The 18,344-nt window shown below is 42.4% G+C and overlaps 1 protein-coding gene across 1 annotated transcript in view; it reads right to left on the bottom strand.

The window, feature by feature from the left end:
• hydin (HYDIN axonemal central pair apparatus protein) overlaps positions 1-18,344 on the bottom strand; it is a 977,428-nt gene that overhangs the window by 121,808 nt on the left and 837,276 nt on the right. Inside the window, exons 71-74 of the mRNA XM_063066586.1 lie at positions 15,231-15,369; positions 11,278-11,440; positions 9,134-9,281; positions 3,825-4,032 (exon numbers count right to left, since the gene is read on the bottom strand). Of these exons, the coding sequence (XP_062922656.1) occupies positions 3,825-4,032; positions 9,134-9,281; positions 11,278-11,440; positions 15,231-15,369 (658 nt within the window). The remainder of the gene's footprint in view (positions 1-3,824; positions 4,033-9,133; positions 9,282-11,277; positions 11,441-15,230; positions 15,370-18,344) is intronic.

An 18,344-nucleotide genomic window follows, 5' to 3' on the forward strand; every position in this document is an offset into this window, starting at 1 on the left:
CACTGCAGGGGGATTTCAACCAGGACAGCTTAAAGAAGTCTCAGAAAAACTAGCACCAGCATTTCATCTACGAAACCAGAGGAGACAACACACTTCCAATTCAATAGCATTCAAGTAATTGGATCCTCAGCTTCATCACTTACAACTCCAGTCAGTTCAGAGTGGCAACACGATCTCCTGCACAATCTTTGTCAACACAGATGTGCCTCAAGGCTGTGTGCTTAGCCCCCTGCTCTATTTGCTTTACACTTATGACTGTGTGGATGAATACAGCTCCAATGCCGTATTCAAGTTTGCTGATGACACCACTTTCATAGGCAGAATAAAAGGTGGTGATGAATCAGCATATAGGAGGGAGATTGAAAATCTGGCTGAGTTGCGCCACAAGAAGAACTTCTTAATGTCAGCAAGACCAAGAGGTTGATCATTGACTCAGCAGGGGAAAATCAGATGCCCAAGAGCCAGTCCTTACCACGGGATCAGAGATGTAGAGCATCCTTGGTGTAATCATTCTGCAGGAACTGTCCCGGGCCCAGAAGAGAGTGCAATTATGAAGAAAGCACAGCAGCACCTCTGTTTCCTCGGGAGTTTGTGAAGATTCGTAATAACAAACTTTTATAGATGAGTAGTGGAGAGTATATTGACTGGCTGTATCACTGCCTGGTATAGAAACACCAATTACCCTGAACAGACAATCCTACAAAAAGTACAGTAGTGGATTCAACCCAGTCCATCACGGTTAAAGCCTCCCCACCATTGGGCACATCTACACAGAGCGTTGTCGCAAGAAAAGCAACATCCATTATCAGGGACCCCACTAGCCAGGTCACGCACAATTCTCGCTGCTGCCATCAGGAAGGTGGTACAAGAGCCTTAGGAATCACACCACCAAGTTCAGGAATAGTTATTACCACTTAACCATTAGGCCTTGAACCAAAGGGGGTAACTTCACTCAACTTCACTTGACCTATCATTGAAATGTTCCCACAGCCCTTGACTTAGTTTCAAGGACTCTTCATCTCATATTTATTGATTTTTATTATTATTATTATTATTATTATTTCTTTCCATTGGGATTGCACAGTTTGTTGTGTTACGAGAATACACATAAAGTTAAGATGTTTGCTGGCCTGGGCTAGCATCAGTGGCATCAGCAGTTGGTCTGCCACCTGCCCTCAGGGGAAGGAGAGATAAGGAACAATGGAGCAGCGTCTGGAGATGTGTAATGAAGGGATGTGGGAGAGAGAGCTGTCTGGAGCGGTTCCCCCCCTTTGAACCCTGAACTGTTTGAAGTGATGGACAGGCGATACCCCAGCAGGGGGATAAAAAGGGACAGGTTCGCTAAGACAGACACACACGCCACCCGAGGTAACGAGACCCTGGAAGCGGTACGCTTCTCACGAGTGGGTGAGAAGTGCCAGACAACGACCAGGGTGGAAAGGTACGATCAGCGGGAACCCGGTGTGTGTCCGCCCTTGCCTGGGTGCCGGGTTCACTGCAGAGGATCGACCGCATCAGGAGGAGGGGTCACAGTCGGTGACCTCAGGTGACATCACCAAGGACCCGCCCAAATGCTGTTTGTGAGCCATCCCGCTGGTCTGTGAGTGAAGCAGTGTTCTGAATGATCAGTTGTTCCTATTCTGTCTCTCTTCCCCCACCTTGTCCATCGCCATGGCAACGATTACTGCGAACTGAACTACAAACTGGACTGAACTTTGAGTCATTTTGAAATTGGTCATTTACCCCTAGACAACGATAGAGCTTGATTGATGCTGTTATCTTAATTCTGTGCACATGTGTGGTTATCATTGTTGAATTGTGGCATTTATTATCCTTTCGATTACTGTGTTGCTTGTTTCTTTAATAAAACTTTCTTAGTTCTAGTACTCCAGACTCCAACTGAGTGATCCATTTCTGCTGGTTTGGCAACCCAGTTACGGGGTACGTAACAGTTGTCTTTTGCACACCGGTTAATCACCCATTGGTTCATTGATTCTATTATGTTATTGTTCTATGTTGGAGTAATGGAGTATGCTCACGAGAAGATGAAGCTCAAGATTGTATATGGTGACATATGAACTTCGATAATAAATTTACTTTGAACTTGACCTCTATTTTACTAACATCATAAATGCATACCGTGCCATCCCAAGCCTGCACTGTATGAAGTCTGATCAGCTGGCTGTACTCCTACTCCGACGTGTAAGCAAACACTAAGAACATAGCACCAAGAAGGTATTGTATAGTCAAGGGAGGTGGAGGAGCACTAACTGGACTACTTCGAGTCAGTGGACTGGGCAACATTTGAGGATTCATCTTCAGATCTGAATGAATATGCCACAGTTATCATTGACTTCATCAAAACCTATGTGGATGAGTGTGTGCCTTCGAGAAAATGTTGGACATATCCAAACCACAAGCCATGGATATACCTGCAGATTTATAGTCTGCTGAGGGCTAGATCTGTGGCATTCAAGACTGCTGATCCAGAATTATACAAGAGGTCCAGGGACGAACTGTGGAAGACTATATCAAAAGCGAAAAAAGACAAATCTGATTGAAGTTAGAGACGGAATCGGATGCATGTCAACTCAGGCAGTGTTTGCAGACCATTGCATCCAAAAATGCAAAATCTAACATCATAAATGTCTAGGACGCTTCACTCTGAGATGAGCTAAATGTCTTTTATGCACACGTTTAAAGGGAGAATAAAACTACACCTGTGCGTATCCTTACAACACCTGGTGACCTGTGATCTCTATCTCAGGTGCCGATATCAGAACATCTTTCAAGAGGGTAAACCTTTGCAAGATGTCAGGTCCCAATAGTGTGCCTGGTAGAGCACTGAAAACCTGTGCCAACCAACTGGAAGGAGTGTTCAAGGTCAACTTCAATCTCTCACTGCCACAGTGATGGTGTATCAGATATTAAACCTGATTCTCATTCTGAATTGCACCTAGCTAAAGTACAGATCAACTGGCATCTAGTGAGGCAATAAACAGGTTCAAGGGTCTCACAATACACCTCTCTGTGAGAATTCTGAGAAGTCCAGGAGTGAAAAAACATAATATCAGCTCAGGATGACACTTTTGTATACATTGTTTGGTACAAATTAGGGTTTACTGGCATCAAACAAGGGTTTTTTTCTTAAACCTCCCTTATGTCATATTTTAACACAGCCAAGTTCCAATGTGCTGGTTAATAATGTTTTTAAAAACACGTGCAAAAGAATTTTATGGGAATACGGTCACCAACTGTTGCGGAAGCTGTGGTTTCCAGTAGGGAAGCAGAAGTGTGTAAGAGAGGCTGAGGAGCAAAGTCTCACTGGTTAATGTAGCCCCAGCCACAGTATGGGGCACACTCTGCAACTATCTCACACCATTCTCAGTGTAAACTCTATCACTCCAATCACTTGAAACAACTAACATCCGTCACCATCTGCAGCAACCCATTGCCCTCTGAATTTCCAGCAACACAGGTCCCTTTTGTGACAAACTCAAAATTCACACTGCTTCTATTCTGTAAAATACACAGATTAGACCTTTATTGCTGTAGTACTAACTCAAAAATGTTAATTTTTTTTGTCTTCTCCATGAACTTGTACATACACATACACACACTTTAACACATGTGATTTGTCCCTACTTGAAGTTTGAAGTTACTACTGCATCCATAGATTGGCATGCAAAATTATAAAAGATAAGTCTGATTCCTTATAGATGATGCAGGCCTTAACTTTCCTAGAAAATATTTCCTTGCACTGGGTGTTGAAGAGATGTTAGATCGCGCAGTGATGAGTTGTGCTGGTGTCATTCAGTACTAACCTCTCCAAAAGCAATCTCATTGATACTCTGTCGATTGAGTTCAGTCACAGTCCCATTACTGGCTTCACACTTCACTACAACATTCATGCTGTAAACATGCATCTTTACATTTAAGTTCAGGGGTGCGACCTTTGTCTTCACATCACATATGATATTGAAGTTTGCATCTCCCTCGGTGGTTGCAGCACAGGAGAAAACGATGGGTAATCTGTGGGGAAACACACGGATTGAAAAAGGAGAAGGACAATAATGTCACAGACCTTGTAGCAGCCTTCTGTCAGGACACAGAATATGTCCAGCTCTGCAGATAATAAATCAAGTAAATATTAGCACACAAATCATTTACATAAACCTCTTTTTCTGATCAAAAATACTATGGTTCACAGTGATGGGACTGTGTTTAGCCATTCTACCAGCTTACAAACCAGCTACAGCTGAGGGGAGAGTTCCAAAGGTTCATTGCCTTTTGCTTCTTCTCCTTCAGTCCTGAATTGTCAACTCCTTGTTCTAGACTCTAGATAGATGAAACAGCCTCTCATTCTATGCTCCCCCTGAATCTTGTACATCTCAATAATATCAGCACATTCTTCTACACTCCAGATATTGAAGCTCAATTTTACTTCAGGGTACAGAGGACCTACCACAACTGGACATTTTGGTGGGAGCACACCTGTAGCACAGCGTGCACTTTTCAATCTATGTGCATTAGAAAGTAGATCCCTGCCTTGAAAGTAGAACTGGATGTATTCCAAGGAAGATGGAGTTGAATGTATAGGATAACTGCCCATTTCCATGTACCTACAGTAGTCTCTTACTCATAGATCAAGAATTATTAAAAATCTTTGTGTTAAAAGTATTGAAAGATTTAGCTTCAACCTTCTTTTGAGGAAAAGGTTTACAGAACCTTCAAAAAGAAACAAAAAACACTTCTCTGTGTTAAACAGGCTACCGCATATATTTGAACAATAATGTCCTGTTTCAAGGTTTTCTACAAATAGAAACATACTCTTCATATCCGTACTGTCAAGACCCTCAGAATCCCATATTTTGCAATCAAATTTCCTCTGAACTCCTAGAGATTCAAGCCTAGCCTTTCCAACCTTGCCCATTGCAAAGTTGTTCACATTCCTGATGATTTGATAAATCTCTGAATTGCTCCCGTTGCAACTAACTCCTTCCTTCAATAAGGAGACCTGTGCTACATACTGTTCTCTGGACATGGTCTCATCAATGCACTGGTTATTGAAGGTAACAGGCCCACAACAAAACCAATCTCAGTGAAGACTGATGTCACACAACGCTGCTTCTTTTATTAACTTTTCTCACTGCAGTACCTCCCACTAGAGTGGAGCTAATCTTCAGAACTAGCAGGAAACTGCGGTTCAACCTCCTGGGGTGACAACACCTCAGAAGCAAAGTCACCTAAGCCTCCGTAGTTGAGACTCGATTCACAGACAAATGCTACACCCCTGTGTCCTGGAAGCGGTGCCAAGCTCATTCACTGAAGCATGTGAACTGATGGTTTCACAATCAATGTCTCCAAGGCAATCAACCTGTCTCTACTGCACCTGGAGTATTGTGTACCGTTCTGGTTACTGTTATAGGGAAGAGACGGAGTGAAAGTGCCACAGAATGTGCCTTTTTATTCTGGCTTCTTCCCCCTTCTTTTCCAGTCCTGATGAGTGAACATGGGCTGAAACATCGACAATTTATTCCTTTCCACAGATGCTGCCTGATCTGCTGAGTTCTGCCAGTATTTTGATGTGTGTTGCTCAAGATTCCAGCATCTGCAAAATCTCTTGTGTTTAAGTTCTAACCTATTCAACTTGTCCCTATAACTCAAGTCCTCAAGCCCTGGCAACATCCATCTTTTCTCTGAACTCTTTCTGATATCTTTTCTGTGGGCATGTGATGCGAACTACGCACAATACTCCAAGTTCAGCTTCATATTATGTAACTTCAATCTAACATCCCACCTTCTGTACTCAATACTTTGATTTAGGTAGGCTAATGTGCCAAAAGTTCTCTTTACAGCCTGTTCTACCTCTGACAGCACTTTCAAGGAATTACGGAACTGTATTCCTAGACCGCTCTGTCCTACGACACTCCTCAGAACCCTACCATTCACTGTGTAAGTCCTACTCTAGTTTGTCCTCCCAAAGTGCAACACCTCATACATGTGTGCATGAAATTACATCAGTCATTTCTCAGCCCACTTTTCCAGCTGGTCCAGACCAAGCTGTAAGCCCTGCTGTTTACTATGCCTCTCCCAATCTTGGTGTCATGTGCAAACTTGCTGATTCAGTTTACCACATTATCATTTAAGTCATTAATATAGGAGATAAATCAACAGATAACAATAGAAGATAAAAAGATTTTCATTTTCAGATAATTTCTGTCTCCCTGTCAGTTCTTCAATTCAGGTTGATTTGTCTGGGTTCCCTAAGTCTCAATGTGTCAATTTTGTTATAATAACTACAAGATATAAGTGGAACAACGTAAGTGATAGGTTTGCCACTGATGTCCTATCCAGTTTACTAGCTTGTCATCAGCTGTCCACCAATATTGCACTTTCTCAGTAGCTGCAGCACCATATTTGGCTTCGTGCTTTTTTGTTTTGTACTAAGCATGTATGGCATGATCTGTCCGATGGTGAAATGCTTCTTTTGTTGCCATTGAACAGAAGCTATTCACTATACATTGGGTCCTCTGACGGTAATAATCAGCCAGTTCAATTATTCTTTGTATAACTGGGCTGAGATACTGGATGAGCAACGTTTGCAGGTAGATGCATCCCATCTAGAGCCAGTATCACCAGAATGAAGGATTGTAAAGCTGTGGAAAATTAAATCGATCTCATAACTGAGAGGGGATGTTTCACAGAAAGGCTGCCTTATCTTCTTCAGAAGAGAAAGCTCAGTGCTGTAAGTTCCAGGTTTCCTTGTGTTATCAGAGATCATAGTTCAGCCAGGTGACTGCTATTGTGAAAAGGAAACCACTCTCACAAACAGCAACAGCGCCAATGACAGAAAAACACACACACAAAATGCCGGAGGAATTTAACATCAGACAGCATCTATAGAGGGAAATGAAGAGTCAATGTTGCAGGCCGAGACCATTCCTCAGGTCTTGACAAACAATCATTGACAAACAATTATTGGCCAGGGCACTTGGTAAAACGTTACTTTCAAAATCATTCAATCATACTGTAGAATTTGAAAATAGCTACAGCACAGAAAGAAACCATTAAGCCTACTATATCTGTGAAGATCCTCTACCAGAACAGATCATCAGTTCCACCCCTCATCTCCCTTCTCCATATCCATGCAAATTTTTCCCCATTGCATATATATCCACTACCCTCCAGAAAAGGTCACCATAGATCCTACCTCCCCCATATCAGTGGTCTAGATTCTGGCTAACACTAGATATCCCTCTTGTCACTATAATTCGATTCCCCTTTACCTTCAAGATTCTAGAGTATTAAATGTAATTTCCTGTACACAACTGTAAAGGAGAACAAAATAATTGTTACTCTGGATCTGAAGCAGCACAAAAAAAACCCACAAAAGATAAAGAAGACAATAATAATATTAATGATAATAATAAAACACAATAAATAGAAATACGTAAGATAGCTCATACACAGCTGATACCTATGACATCTATCACCACTCCATCAAAAGGAACAGCCTCTTCATTCACTTATCAAGACCTTCTTATTTTATATGCCAAAATATCATTATATCAGAACTCTACTCAGCCTCCTCTTTTCCGAAGAAAACAGTTCCAGTCTCTCTATTCAGTTCTTGCATCCTTTCCATCCCAAGATCTCGTAATCTCCTCTGGACCCTCTCTAGTAGCTCCACAACTTTTTAATGATGTCAAAACCAGAAGTGAACAGATCAGGTCAGTGTTTTACAGAGGCTCAGCATCACATTCCTGCTTCTACTGATGATGTCTAGCATTATGTATGTTTCATTAACCACTTTCTCAGCCTTCCCTCTCACTTTCACTGACGTTCACCCTCAGTGCCAAGTCCCTCTTCTCTTGCATTACTTTGAGAACAGTTTCCTTTAATCTTCATGGGCTAATCCCTTCATTGTGTAAGTTACGTGGTCCCAGAAAATTAACTGCATTGCAATTTTCTGTAATGCAAAGATGTGCCTGCATCAAGAAATATGAGCTGCATAAAAACGTGTATTTATTTATATATTGCATTGTTCCCATAAATTTCGTAAGTGTATATTTTTATTGCATATCCCAAACTGTTTGGTATTGATTTATGAGTTCTGTAAGGAGAAATGTCCAAGATCCAAACTACCATGACATGAGGGTTATCTGTATCACTTTTCCTCTGCTTCCCTACCAAATCACTACATTTTACATTTCACTACATTGCACTTCATTGACCAGCCTGTTTCTATCCTGTGGCAGTCTATCACAGTGCTCCTTGTAGTTCCCAATGCTGCCACACCTTGTGTCATCTGCAAACTAAGTGTGGCTTGCATCGTGAAGTCTCGGTCATTAATGTAGATACCAATCCCTGGGGAAAGCATTATTCACCATTCAATCTGAGACACAACCATTAACAATCTTACACTCATCAGCCAGTCAAGTCATGGTACATTTGGTTCCTCCAAGTCATAAGTATTGATTGTAAATAGTTTGGACCACTGTGATGCCTGTGACATCCACTATACACACATCACCACTCAAAAAGCCGCCCGCTTATCCTAACAGTCTGTTTTCTGTTAGTTACTAATTCATTATCCATGTCAATATATTAGCATCATGCACTTTTATCTTGTGCACCAACTGTTTGACCTTATTGAATGCATTATGGAAATCAAAATATGCTGCATCAACTGGATCTCCTCTAGCTGCCTTCTTTGTTACTCCTTCAGAGTGAGTTAACAGTTTAGATCATGGCTTTTTATCAAAGTTGCTGGAAAATCCCATTGTCATTGAAGTGCTTCTTTCTTTGTCATGAAACCAGTCAAGTTCGGATAAAGGACAGGGATAGCAGATGGTCAGCAGTAGAATGTGAGACCTGGCTCGCACATCACACTGAACCATACATTAAACTCAGATGATAAAGAACATAGATTGCAAAGGCTCAGTGATTCAGTGAGACCTGGGTCACACGTCACACTGCACCATACATTGAACTCAGATGATAAAGAACATAGATTGCAAAGGCTCAGCAGTACAATGTGTGATGCAGTGAGACCTGGGTCACACGTCACACTGCACCATACATTGAACTCCAGAGTACTGGAATCACGAACATTGGCTTCTCTTCATACCTGCTGTGAGGGAGAACAATCCCCTCCATTGGCTCGATAAGAAGGCGGCAACCATATCCTTCTGAGTGGACTGTGACCTCCCTGAAATGGAAGCTGAATGGAATGGCTTCATTATTGATCAAGTAGGCAGTCTCATGTGCTTTCTGGCCTGAGGGTGACGCAAAGGAAAACCATAAGACATAGTAGCAAAATTAAGCCATTCAGTCCATCAAGTCTGCTCTGCTATTCAATCATAGCTGATGATTCTCTTTCTCAACCCCATTCTCCTACCTTCTCCCTGTAAATTTTGACACCTTTACTAATTAAGAACCTATTAGCCTGTGCTTTAAATATACTTAATAATGTAGCCTCCACAGCTGTACATGGCAATGAATTCCACAATTCTCCCCTCTCTCTTGCTAAAGAAATTCTTCCTCATCTCTGTTCTAAAGGAACATCCCTCTATTCTGAGGCTATGCCCTCTTGTCCTAAACTCTCCCACTACTGGAAATATTCTCTCCACATCCACTCCATCTAAGCCTTTCAATATTCATTAGGTTTCAATGAAGATTCCCCTCATTCTTCTAAACAGCAGCGAGTACAGACTTGGAGCCATCAAAGACTCCTCCTTTCATTCCTGGGACGACTCTTGTGAACCCCCCTCTGGACCAGGTTTCAATGAGATCTCCTCTGATTCTTCTGAAGAGTGGAAACTGACAACCATTGCCCGGTTGGTTGGAGCCAGGATGTTCCAGCTGCTTCATAAAGATTCTGACTTGTGTTCATTGATGGCATGTATTGATTAACTGGCTGTAAGGTTCAAAGGAGGATGAACCTCACCTGGAAGCTCTCTGATACATCCTTATGGAGCATAGTCGAACACTCTGCTCTTCGCCTCGTGCTCCTGCAGCCACTGCTTAAAGGTCACAGATGTCCAGCTAAACCTTGCTATCGGGATGGTAACACTGACCAGTGACATTGTGCATGTGAGCCCCAGACCATGGATCTCATGATATTAACCAACCCAACGAGATGTGCAGCAAGACGCACTTCACTTCTCCACCCGTTGTCTCAATTTCTTTCATTGAGTCTGAGAGTGAAGTTTACATATTATAAAGGAGATTTTTCAACTTCATTGTCGATAGTCACAGTGCCTGCCCCACTAGACTGCCTTCCATACTTTTCATGTCATTAAATTCATCTTTGGTTAAATGTTTTTTGTTGACTCTCCACCTGCTTTGCTTCCCTTTCTATGTACCAAACTCTGTTGATGAGGTCAGGTCGGAAGAAAAAGTACACAGTGCACATTGCAGTGGCTGGTAGAGGCCCAAGTTCGATCCACACTTTGTGCTATCTGTCAGGAGTTTGCTTGATCTTACTGTGAATTCACTGGGTTTCCCCAAGTGCTGTGGTTTTCTCCCACATCCAAAAGACATGGGGGTTGCTATAAATTGGGTCTAATGTGTAGGTGGGGCCAAGGGTCAGTCGATGAGAATGTGGGGAGGATAAAATGGGATTCACGGAGAATCAAGAGTAAATCAGTATGGGTAGCGTGGTAGTGTAGTAGTTAGTGTAAAACTGTTACAGAACCAGCTGTAAGATCAGGGTTCTATAAACAGTTTGTACGTTCTCCCTCTGACCGCATGGAAGTCCTCCGGATTTTGTCGAACGTTCCAAAGACACATGGGGTAGGATTAGTGAGATGTGGGCATGCTAAACTGGTGCCAGAAGCCCTGCACAACACTTGCTGATTTGAATTGACACAAATGATGTACATCATTGTGACAAGTAAAGCTAATCTTTCATCTTTAATAGCAGTCTGATGGATAGCACAGCATGTTTCCGTGCTGCATTGTGCTGTGTCAACAACCCTATGACATCTCACATTCTAGCAGAGTCACTGTCAGAGGCTGGGTACAGGGGGACTTCTGCACACACCTTAACCTCACTGTGGGACACACCTAAATATCCTCACACTATGCTGATGTGTAATTTCCTAGGTTTGCTCCTCCAACACTCACACTTGAATCTCATTCCCATATCTGGCAAGGCTCTTTCTATATCTCCTCAATTTCCTCAAAGATTGTAATTCACTTCAAGCAATCTAGCACTGGTTAAATTAAAGCCTCTATAATGTACATCAGGACAAATATATCCCCACATACCTAACAGTACAAATTTGTTGATATGGGAGCGATCAAACGAGACTGCCGGCTCACTGGCAATGCCACATAGCAAGAAAGGCACTGAGATGTTGAGCTGCGGAATCCTGAAGCTCCAGAATGACTCAGTGACGCCCAGTTGCTGAGGCACAAACTTAAAGGTGACCTGGATAGGGAAGAAGTCAGAACAGGACTCAGAAGAGCGTAACCAGACTGATGCTCCCACCACTCCATCTTCCACAATCTCAAAATCTCCACCCACAGGTGTTGCCTGACCCACTGAGTTCCTCCAGAAACTTGTTTGCTCCTGATAGCGGTGAAGCCAGTGGCAAAATCCATTCCAAAAGCAACAACAATGTCACTTAAAAAGCACATGCTCCAACCCTGGAGGATAAAAATGGAAAACTAAAGATACGTAAAACGTTTCTCAAAATGGTACAATTTCAGGCAAGTAAATCTTTGCTGATATTAACCACCATTCTTCCCACTTACTACAGTGATTATTCCCACCTCTCTGGCACAACACATCACTCCCACTCAGCAGCCTAAAATACATTCCCTAAACAATTTCCGTAAATTGTTGATTATATTCCAACCACTGCTGAGTATTACACCGCACACATCAGGACCACTGTACAAATTACAGTATGGTTAATAATAATTAGAATTATGAACATTTTCATTAACCAGATTGTAATGTAAACTTACAGATTCATATTTTAAATTTATTATTTCTCAATATCCAAAGGCCCAGAGAAGTGAATTAAGTTGCCCCTTTTAATAACTACAGAATCACAGAATGTTTGCTGCATGGAATATCGACATTTGCGCCACTGCCTGCACCAGCTTCTCAGAAGTACAATCCAGATGGGTCCTCTCCTTATCCAGCTCCCTTTCAACAGTAGTGTTGCTGAGGCCAGATTTGGAATATTGTGTACAGTTCTCTGCTAGTGGAAAGATGCCATTAAACTGGAAAGAGTACAGAGAAGATTTACAAGGATGTTGCCAATTCTGTAGGGACTGAGTAATGAAGAGAGATTGAGCAGGTTGGGACTTCACTAATTGGAGTGTAGGAGAAAGAAGGATGATCATATAGAGGTGTATAAAATTATGATGAGCATAGATAGAGTCAATGCTCACAGTCTTTTAGCCAGGGTCGGGAAATCAAGAACTAGAAGTTTAAGGTGAGAGGGGAGAGATTTAATGGGAATCTGACAGGCAACTTTTTAAGCCAGAGAGGGTCAGTATATGGAATATGCTGCCAGAGAAAGTCGTTAAGGCAGATATTTTAACAACATTAAGAAGTAGCTGGACAGGTATAGGGCTAGGAAAAATTTACAGGGATATGGGCCAACCGTGGGCAAATGGTACTAGCTTAGATGGGAATTTTAGTTGACATGGACCAATTGGGCGTAAAGATCTGTTTCTGTGTGTATGACTATATGACTCTATCACAATTGTGTCTGACACCCGTCACTACCCCTGCTTCTGAATTACTCACATTTGCCCTAGTGTCACACCTCATAATCCACCTCATCATCATAGTGCTCTCCATTGTCTACCAACACTGCACTTCGACTGTAGTTACTATACTCTATTCTGCATTCTTTTATTGTTTTATCTTGTACTACTTTGATGCACTGTGTATAATGAATTGTACAAGACAAGGTTTTCACTATAACTTGGTACATGTGACAACAATAAACAATTCCAGCTCCAATATTCTGCCATCACCTTTATTGCAGTCCTTTGCACTGATGGAGACAGTTTCTCTCTGCTCACCAGGATGTAAGGCTCTCTGTCAGATCTCCTCTCAACTCTCACTGTTCACAGAACAACCCCAGTCCCTCCAGCCCATTCAGTAAATCACTTCCACCTGCTCTCTCAAGCTTTCACACCTCTCCTACAAAGCAGTAGATAGTCTTCCAGCTTTGACGGAACCAGTGTTTTATAAAGGTCTTTGTTCCTGCTAAGCCTGCCTTATTTAAAGAGCCAAATATCCTGTAAGCCTTTTATTAACCAATCTCTCACCCAACTCTGGTGCTTTCAATGAGATTTACACACCTGTGTTCTTTACACCTCTTTTAGAATTGTGCCCTGTTTACCAACTGTTATCAACTGTTCACCTTCCTACAAAATATAACACTGTCCTTCTCAGCTTCAAGTTTCATCTTCTTCTTATCTGCCCATTTCACGTCTCTGAGGTGTTCCCATAGGACGTTACTTTTCAGCCCATTAAGTCTCTATCACTCCGAGAGCAATTCCATCACTTTTCCCCTATTCTTCCCACATTTTACCACTCACCTATACAACAGGGGCACTTCACAGTGGTCAGCTAACTACCACCTTTACAGAGGAAATTGTAGCACCTGGGGGAAACCCATGTGGTCACAGCTAAAATATGCTAACTGCACACAGCCGGCACCCGAGGTCTGGATTGAATTGTTACTCTTTGTTTTTTGATAATGATTACATTTTCCATCATGCTCCTATATCCCCTTTACTTCAAGCTTTTCAGTCTTGCTGTAGGATTTCATTCATAACACAATGGCCACATTTCCCTCTGTTACTTCATTAAAAAACTTTCAAGCTAGAAATGAATTACCTTGAATCAAATCCTTTCTGACTTTCTGCATCAATCAACACTTTTCCAATTGACTGCCGACTGCTTTTCTCACCAAATTACAGGTTATAGAAGCATCCCTTTCCCACCCCCCATCCGTACAAGCGGATGGCAGCTACTGGGCAGCTACTTGTCTGTACAAGGCTGTAACATCTAGAATTCTTCAGCTGTCCAGTGCCACTAGTGAACCTACAGATATTTGGGAGATTCTGCACTTTTCCTTCCTCTCTCCTTTCAATAACCATCAGGTCCAGGGAACTTATCCACGTTAAACCAGTCATCTCCTCCTTGTTGAATGGTAATCCAAATGGAAACACAACTCTTTGACAGATGGGACCTATTACTGACATCAGCAATGTTTCCGCAGATTTTATGTTGGCAGCAGAAGCTTAGCTTGCTATATGCTGAAGGTGTACTTCACGAGGCTGTGAGCTGCACCCCAGCACAAGGTGTTGGGCCTTAAGGGCCATTGATAAAAAGTCAACACCTGTAAAGAGGTTTGGCTCAAGTTCGATTTCACCACTTGCATAAATCAATTCAACATCTATAGGTCTCTGCCCTCCTCAGTCCGCCTTCTGTGGAGCTCATATCCTTGCTTCTGCTGCCTTTAAATTCAAGTTGCCCCAATCTTTTCAAGGCAACTGAGAATCTTCTGCCATAAACTCAAAGTCCTTCAAAGCCCCTATTTTCCTGCACTCTCTCACCCAGACTGGCTTCCAGATCAGCACAAGTTCAAATGCTTTAATTTATATTTTTCTGTTCAAATACCTTTATGATTTTTTTTACTGGTCCATCTCTATGATCTCCCACAGCCCTAGCAGTACCAAGATGAAGGCCCTCTTCCAAATCTAGACTCTCAAAAATTCCTAACTTTCTTCACCTGTTATTTACCCTGACATTAACAATTTGCTCAGCATTAATCCTGTTTGATTAATGCTTCTGTAGGACATCCATAGTGTGGTGAATCAGTACAGGCTGTGCACCTCTAACCTTTCAATCTGGAGAGTGGGAGGTGCTGGAAACTGCTGTCAAGTTAAGTAGCTGAAGCAGAGGCTGGTAATATTTAAGTGGCATTTAGACAGACACATGAACAGGCAGGGGTTGGAGCGATACAGACAGACAGATGGGATTAGTTTACCTTGTTTTCCGTGATATGTCAGAGGCTGAGGGGAGACCTGATTGAGGTTTATAAAAGTATGAGAGGCAGAGATAAGGCAGATTGTGTTTCCCCGGAGTAGAAATGTCAAATATTTGACATCGGAGTTGGTACGGACATTGTAGACATTGCTGTATTGCTCTATATTGGAAGTTCTGATGCTGACTCTGTACTGACCTCCATCTTCCTCCCTGCTGAGATAAACCCCGTTTCTGTCAGACAGCTGAATGATGGCTCTACTTGTACAATGGGCACATTCTCATATATCCACTGGAAGGAGTAGTCTATGCTCGTTGGGTTCATTATATAGAAGGATCTGTGGAAAGCAAGCAGCTTGTTATTCCATGAAAAACACCCAGAACAGTGGAGTTGATGCTTTACAATTGCATCTTCATGTGAAATGCAATATAATTCACTACTAACATAAGAGACATTTCTCTGGGGTTCCAAGCCAATACATCAGTGACATGGCTGAAGTTGTACAGTACATTAAGTGGTAATGAGAAAACATTGGCATTTTACTCCTGGAAGGATAGTTCAAATTCAGCCCATGGGTATGGAAGGCTTGAAATAGCAGAGAATTAGAGCCACTGCAGAAAATGGCTGATTATAGAATAAGATAGCTGTGCAGAAAATTGTTTCAGTTCTTACAGCCACTAAAATAACATTAAATATTCCTTCAAGATTCAAGATTGTATAATGTCAATTCCTGTATTAAAGTGAAAGAATGAAATAATTATAACTCCAGATCTGATGCAGCAGAAAAAAAACACAGAAGATAAAGACCACAATCATAATAATAAAAATCACACAATAAATACAAATTCATAAGATAACTTATATGTTGTACAGATTGATTGTATGTCCATTAAGTGACGCTAGGCTGTACATATGATGACTGACGGGAAATAATAAAATAATGGTGGTGTTAGTGAGTGGAGGTTTTGATCAGTCTTACTGCTTGAGGATAGATTTTTGAACTGGTGACCCTGGCTGGCGTGGATGCCATGTAGCCTCCTCCCTGATGGGAATGGAACAAACAGTCCATGAGCAGGGTGTGTGAAACCCTTTATGATGTTACTGGCACCCTTCTGTATACAGGTTTCCCCCGCCATCCGAAGGTAGAGCGTTCCTATGAAACGGTTCATAAGCCGAAATGTCGTAAAGCAAAGAAGCAATTACCATTTATTTATATGGGAAAAATTTCTGAACGTTCGCAGACCCAAAAATAACCTACCAAATCATGCCAAATAACACATAAAACCTAAAATAACAGTAACATATAGTAAAAGCAGGAATGATATGATAAATGAACAGCCTATATAAAGTAGAAATACTTTTCCACAATCATTACTGAACTGTTCTCCGTAGCGAAAATCTCACGCAAGCACAGTGGGCAGAAAATCTCATGCAAGCGTTGTTGGCAAAAACACGGCGCAAGTGTTCTCCAGTAACCTTTAAGCTATGAAGCTGCCAAATCATACCAAATAACACGTAAAAATACACAGCCTATATAAAGTAGAAATAATGTATGTACAGTGTAGTATCACTTACCGGAATCAGGACAGCGCCAGCACACTGATGATGGTGTGTTAGACTGAGTCGTCGCAGGTTGGGTGGTGCAGTGGCCCCCACCCTCCAGGCCGCCGACAGATACCGAACTGCGAAGCTCGCAAGGGTCCAGCGGTAGCCGGGAGGCACACGGCACATCTTTAAGAAAAAAGCCGAAATAAACATGCTAATTAATTAGGTGTCAGGCGGCACCTAATTAATTAGCATGTTTATTTTGTTTTTTTTCTTAAAGATGTGCTGTAGGCCTCCTGGCTACCGCTGCATTCTCCGCGAATCGTGGGGTGGTGGGACACTGGGGTGTCATCTGTTTCCATTAGAGCAGGCAGCTCATCTTCTCCTATGACTGCCTGCCTCGATGTCGAAGGTTGAGGTTCGTCGTCTGCTGTGGCTGATGCGGAAGGCTTGCTTGACTGCTGAACCTCGCGCATTTTTCTATCATACAGTTCTTTTTAAGGACTCAAACCATCCTGCAAATATCCCCTAAACCTACGTACCCTTTCAAAATTAAAGTCGTACTTTATCATTGCAACAAAAATCTCACGGAATGGCTTCATGTTCATTTCCTGGACGACTTCACTTTCGGTCCGTTCGCTACTGTATTTGGTTTCAATTGTTATCCTTTCCTCTTCCAATTGCATCAGCTCTTCATTTATCAGTTCTTGGTCATGGGATGCCAAAACCTCTTCAACATCATCTTCATCAGCTTCCACAAGCCAAACTCACCTTGTCCTTACTTCGTTCACCACGATCAAAATGCTTAATTACGTCTCGTTTTACGCTAGTTTTACCCTTAAGAGCTCTTTTAGGCTTTTCCAATACCTTGGAACTCATCTTGCAAATGGCTGCTCACAGGCACATGTTTAAGCAATGCCGGCGAGAATGCAGTTCCGAATCCAGGGGAGAGCGGCTGCTCGGGGCGCACGCTGCCTTTTATCGTGCGCTGATTTTCCCCGCACGCTGATTTTTTTTCATAACAGTGAAAACACCTTCTGAAAGCGAAAACAGGGTACTAATGTAGGTCTTTCATAACAGTGAGGTTTCGTAAAGCGAACGTTCGAAAAGCAGGGGACACCTGTATATGTCCTTGATGGCAGTACGCTGGTGCTAGTGATACGTTGGGCAGTTTTGACTACCTGTTACAGAGATTCCCCGTTCTCTGCAGTGTAGTTTGTTAGGATTAGAAAAGTAAAGATCAGAAACTGCTTAAGATTAAGTTAGAGGCCTTTCAATAGTGGCTGAGCATCCAAAGTAAAGTTTGGCACTCACAGCTCGATTGGGCAGATACAAAGGACAAATACTAAGGATAACTAAAGCAGTAATTGCTGCTGGGTGTGGGCACATGGCCAAGTGGTTAAGGCATTCGACTAGCAACCCGAAGGTTGTGAGTTCGAGCCTCAGCTGAGGCAGCGTGTGTGTCCTTGAGCAAGGCACTTAACCACACATTGCTCTGCGACGACACTGGTGCCAAGCTGTATCAGCCCTTGCCCTTCCCTTGGACAACATCGGTGTCGTGGAGAGGGGAGACTTGCAGCATGGGCAACTGCTGGTCTTCCATACAACCTTGCCCAGGCCTGCACCCTGGAGAGTGAAGACATTCCAGGCACAGATCCATGGTCTCGCAACAGATGCCTTTTTATAAATTGCTGCAGATAAGCAGTTGGCTCTGCAGCTGAACAACACCCAAATCATTCATCCATCTCTTCTCTCCCAGATCTTGAT

Source organism: Mobula hypostoma, chromosome 14 (assembly GCF_963921235.1).
Source record: "Mobula hypostoma chromosome 14, sMobHyp1.1, whole genome shotgun sequence".
Taxonomy (NCBI): Eukaryota; Metazoa; Chordata; class Chondrichthyes; order Myliobatiformes; family Myliobatidae; genus Mobula; species Mobula hypostoma.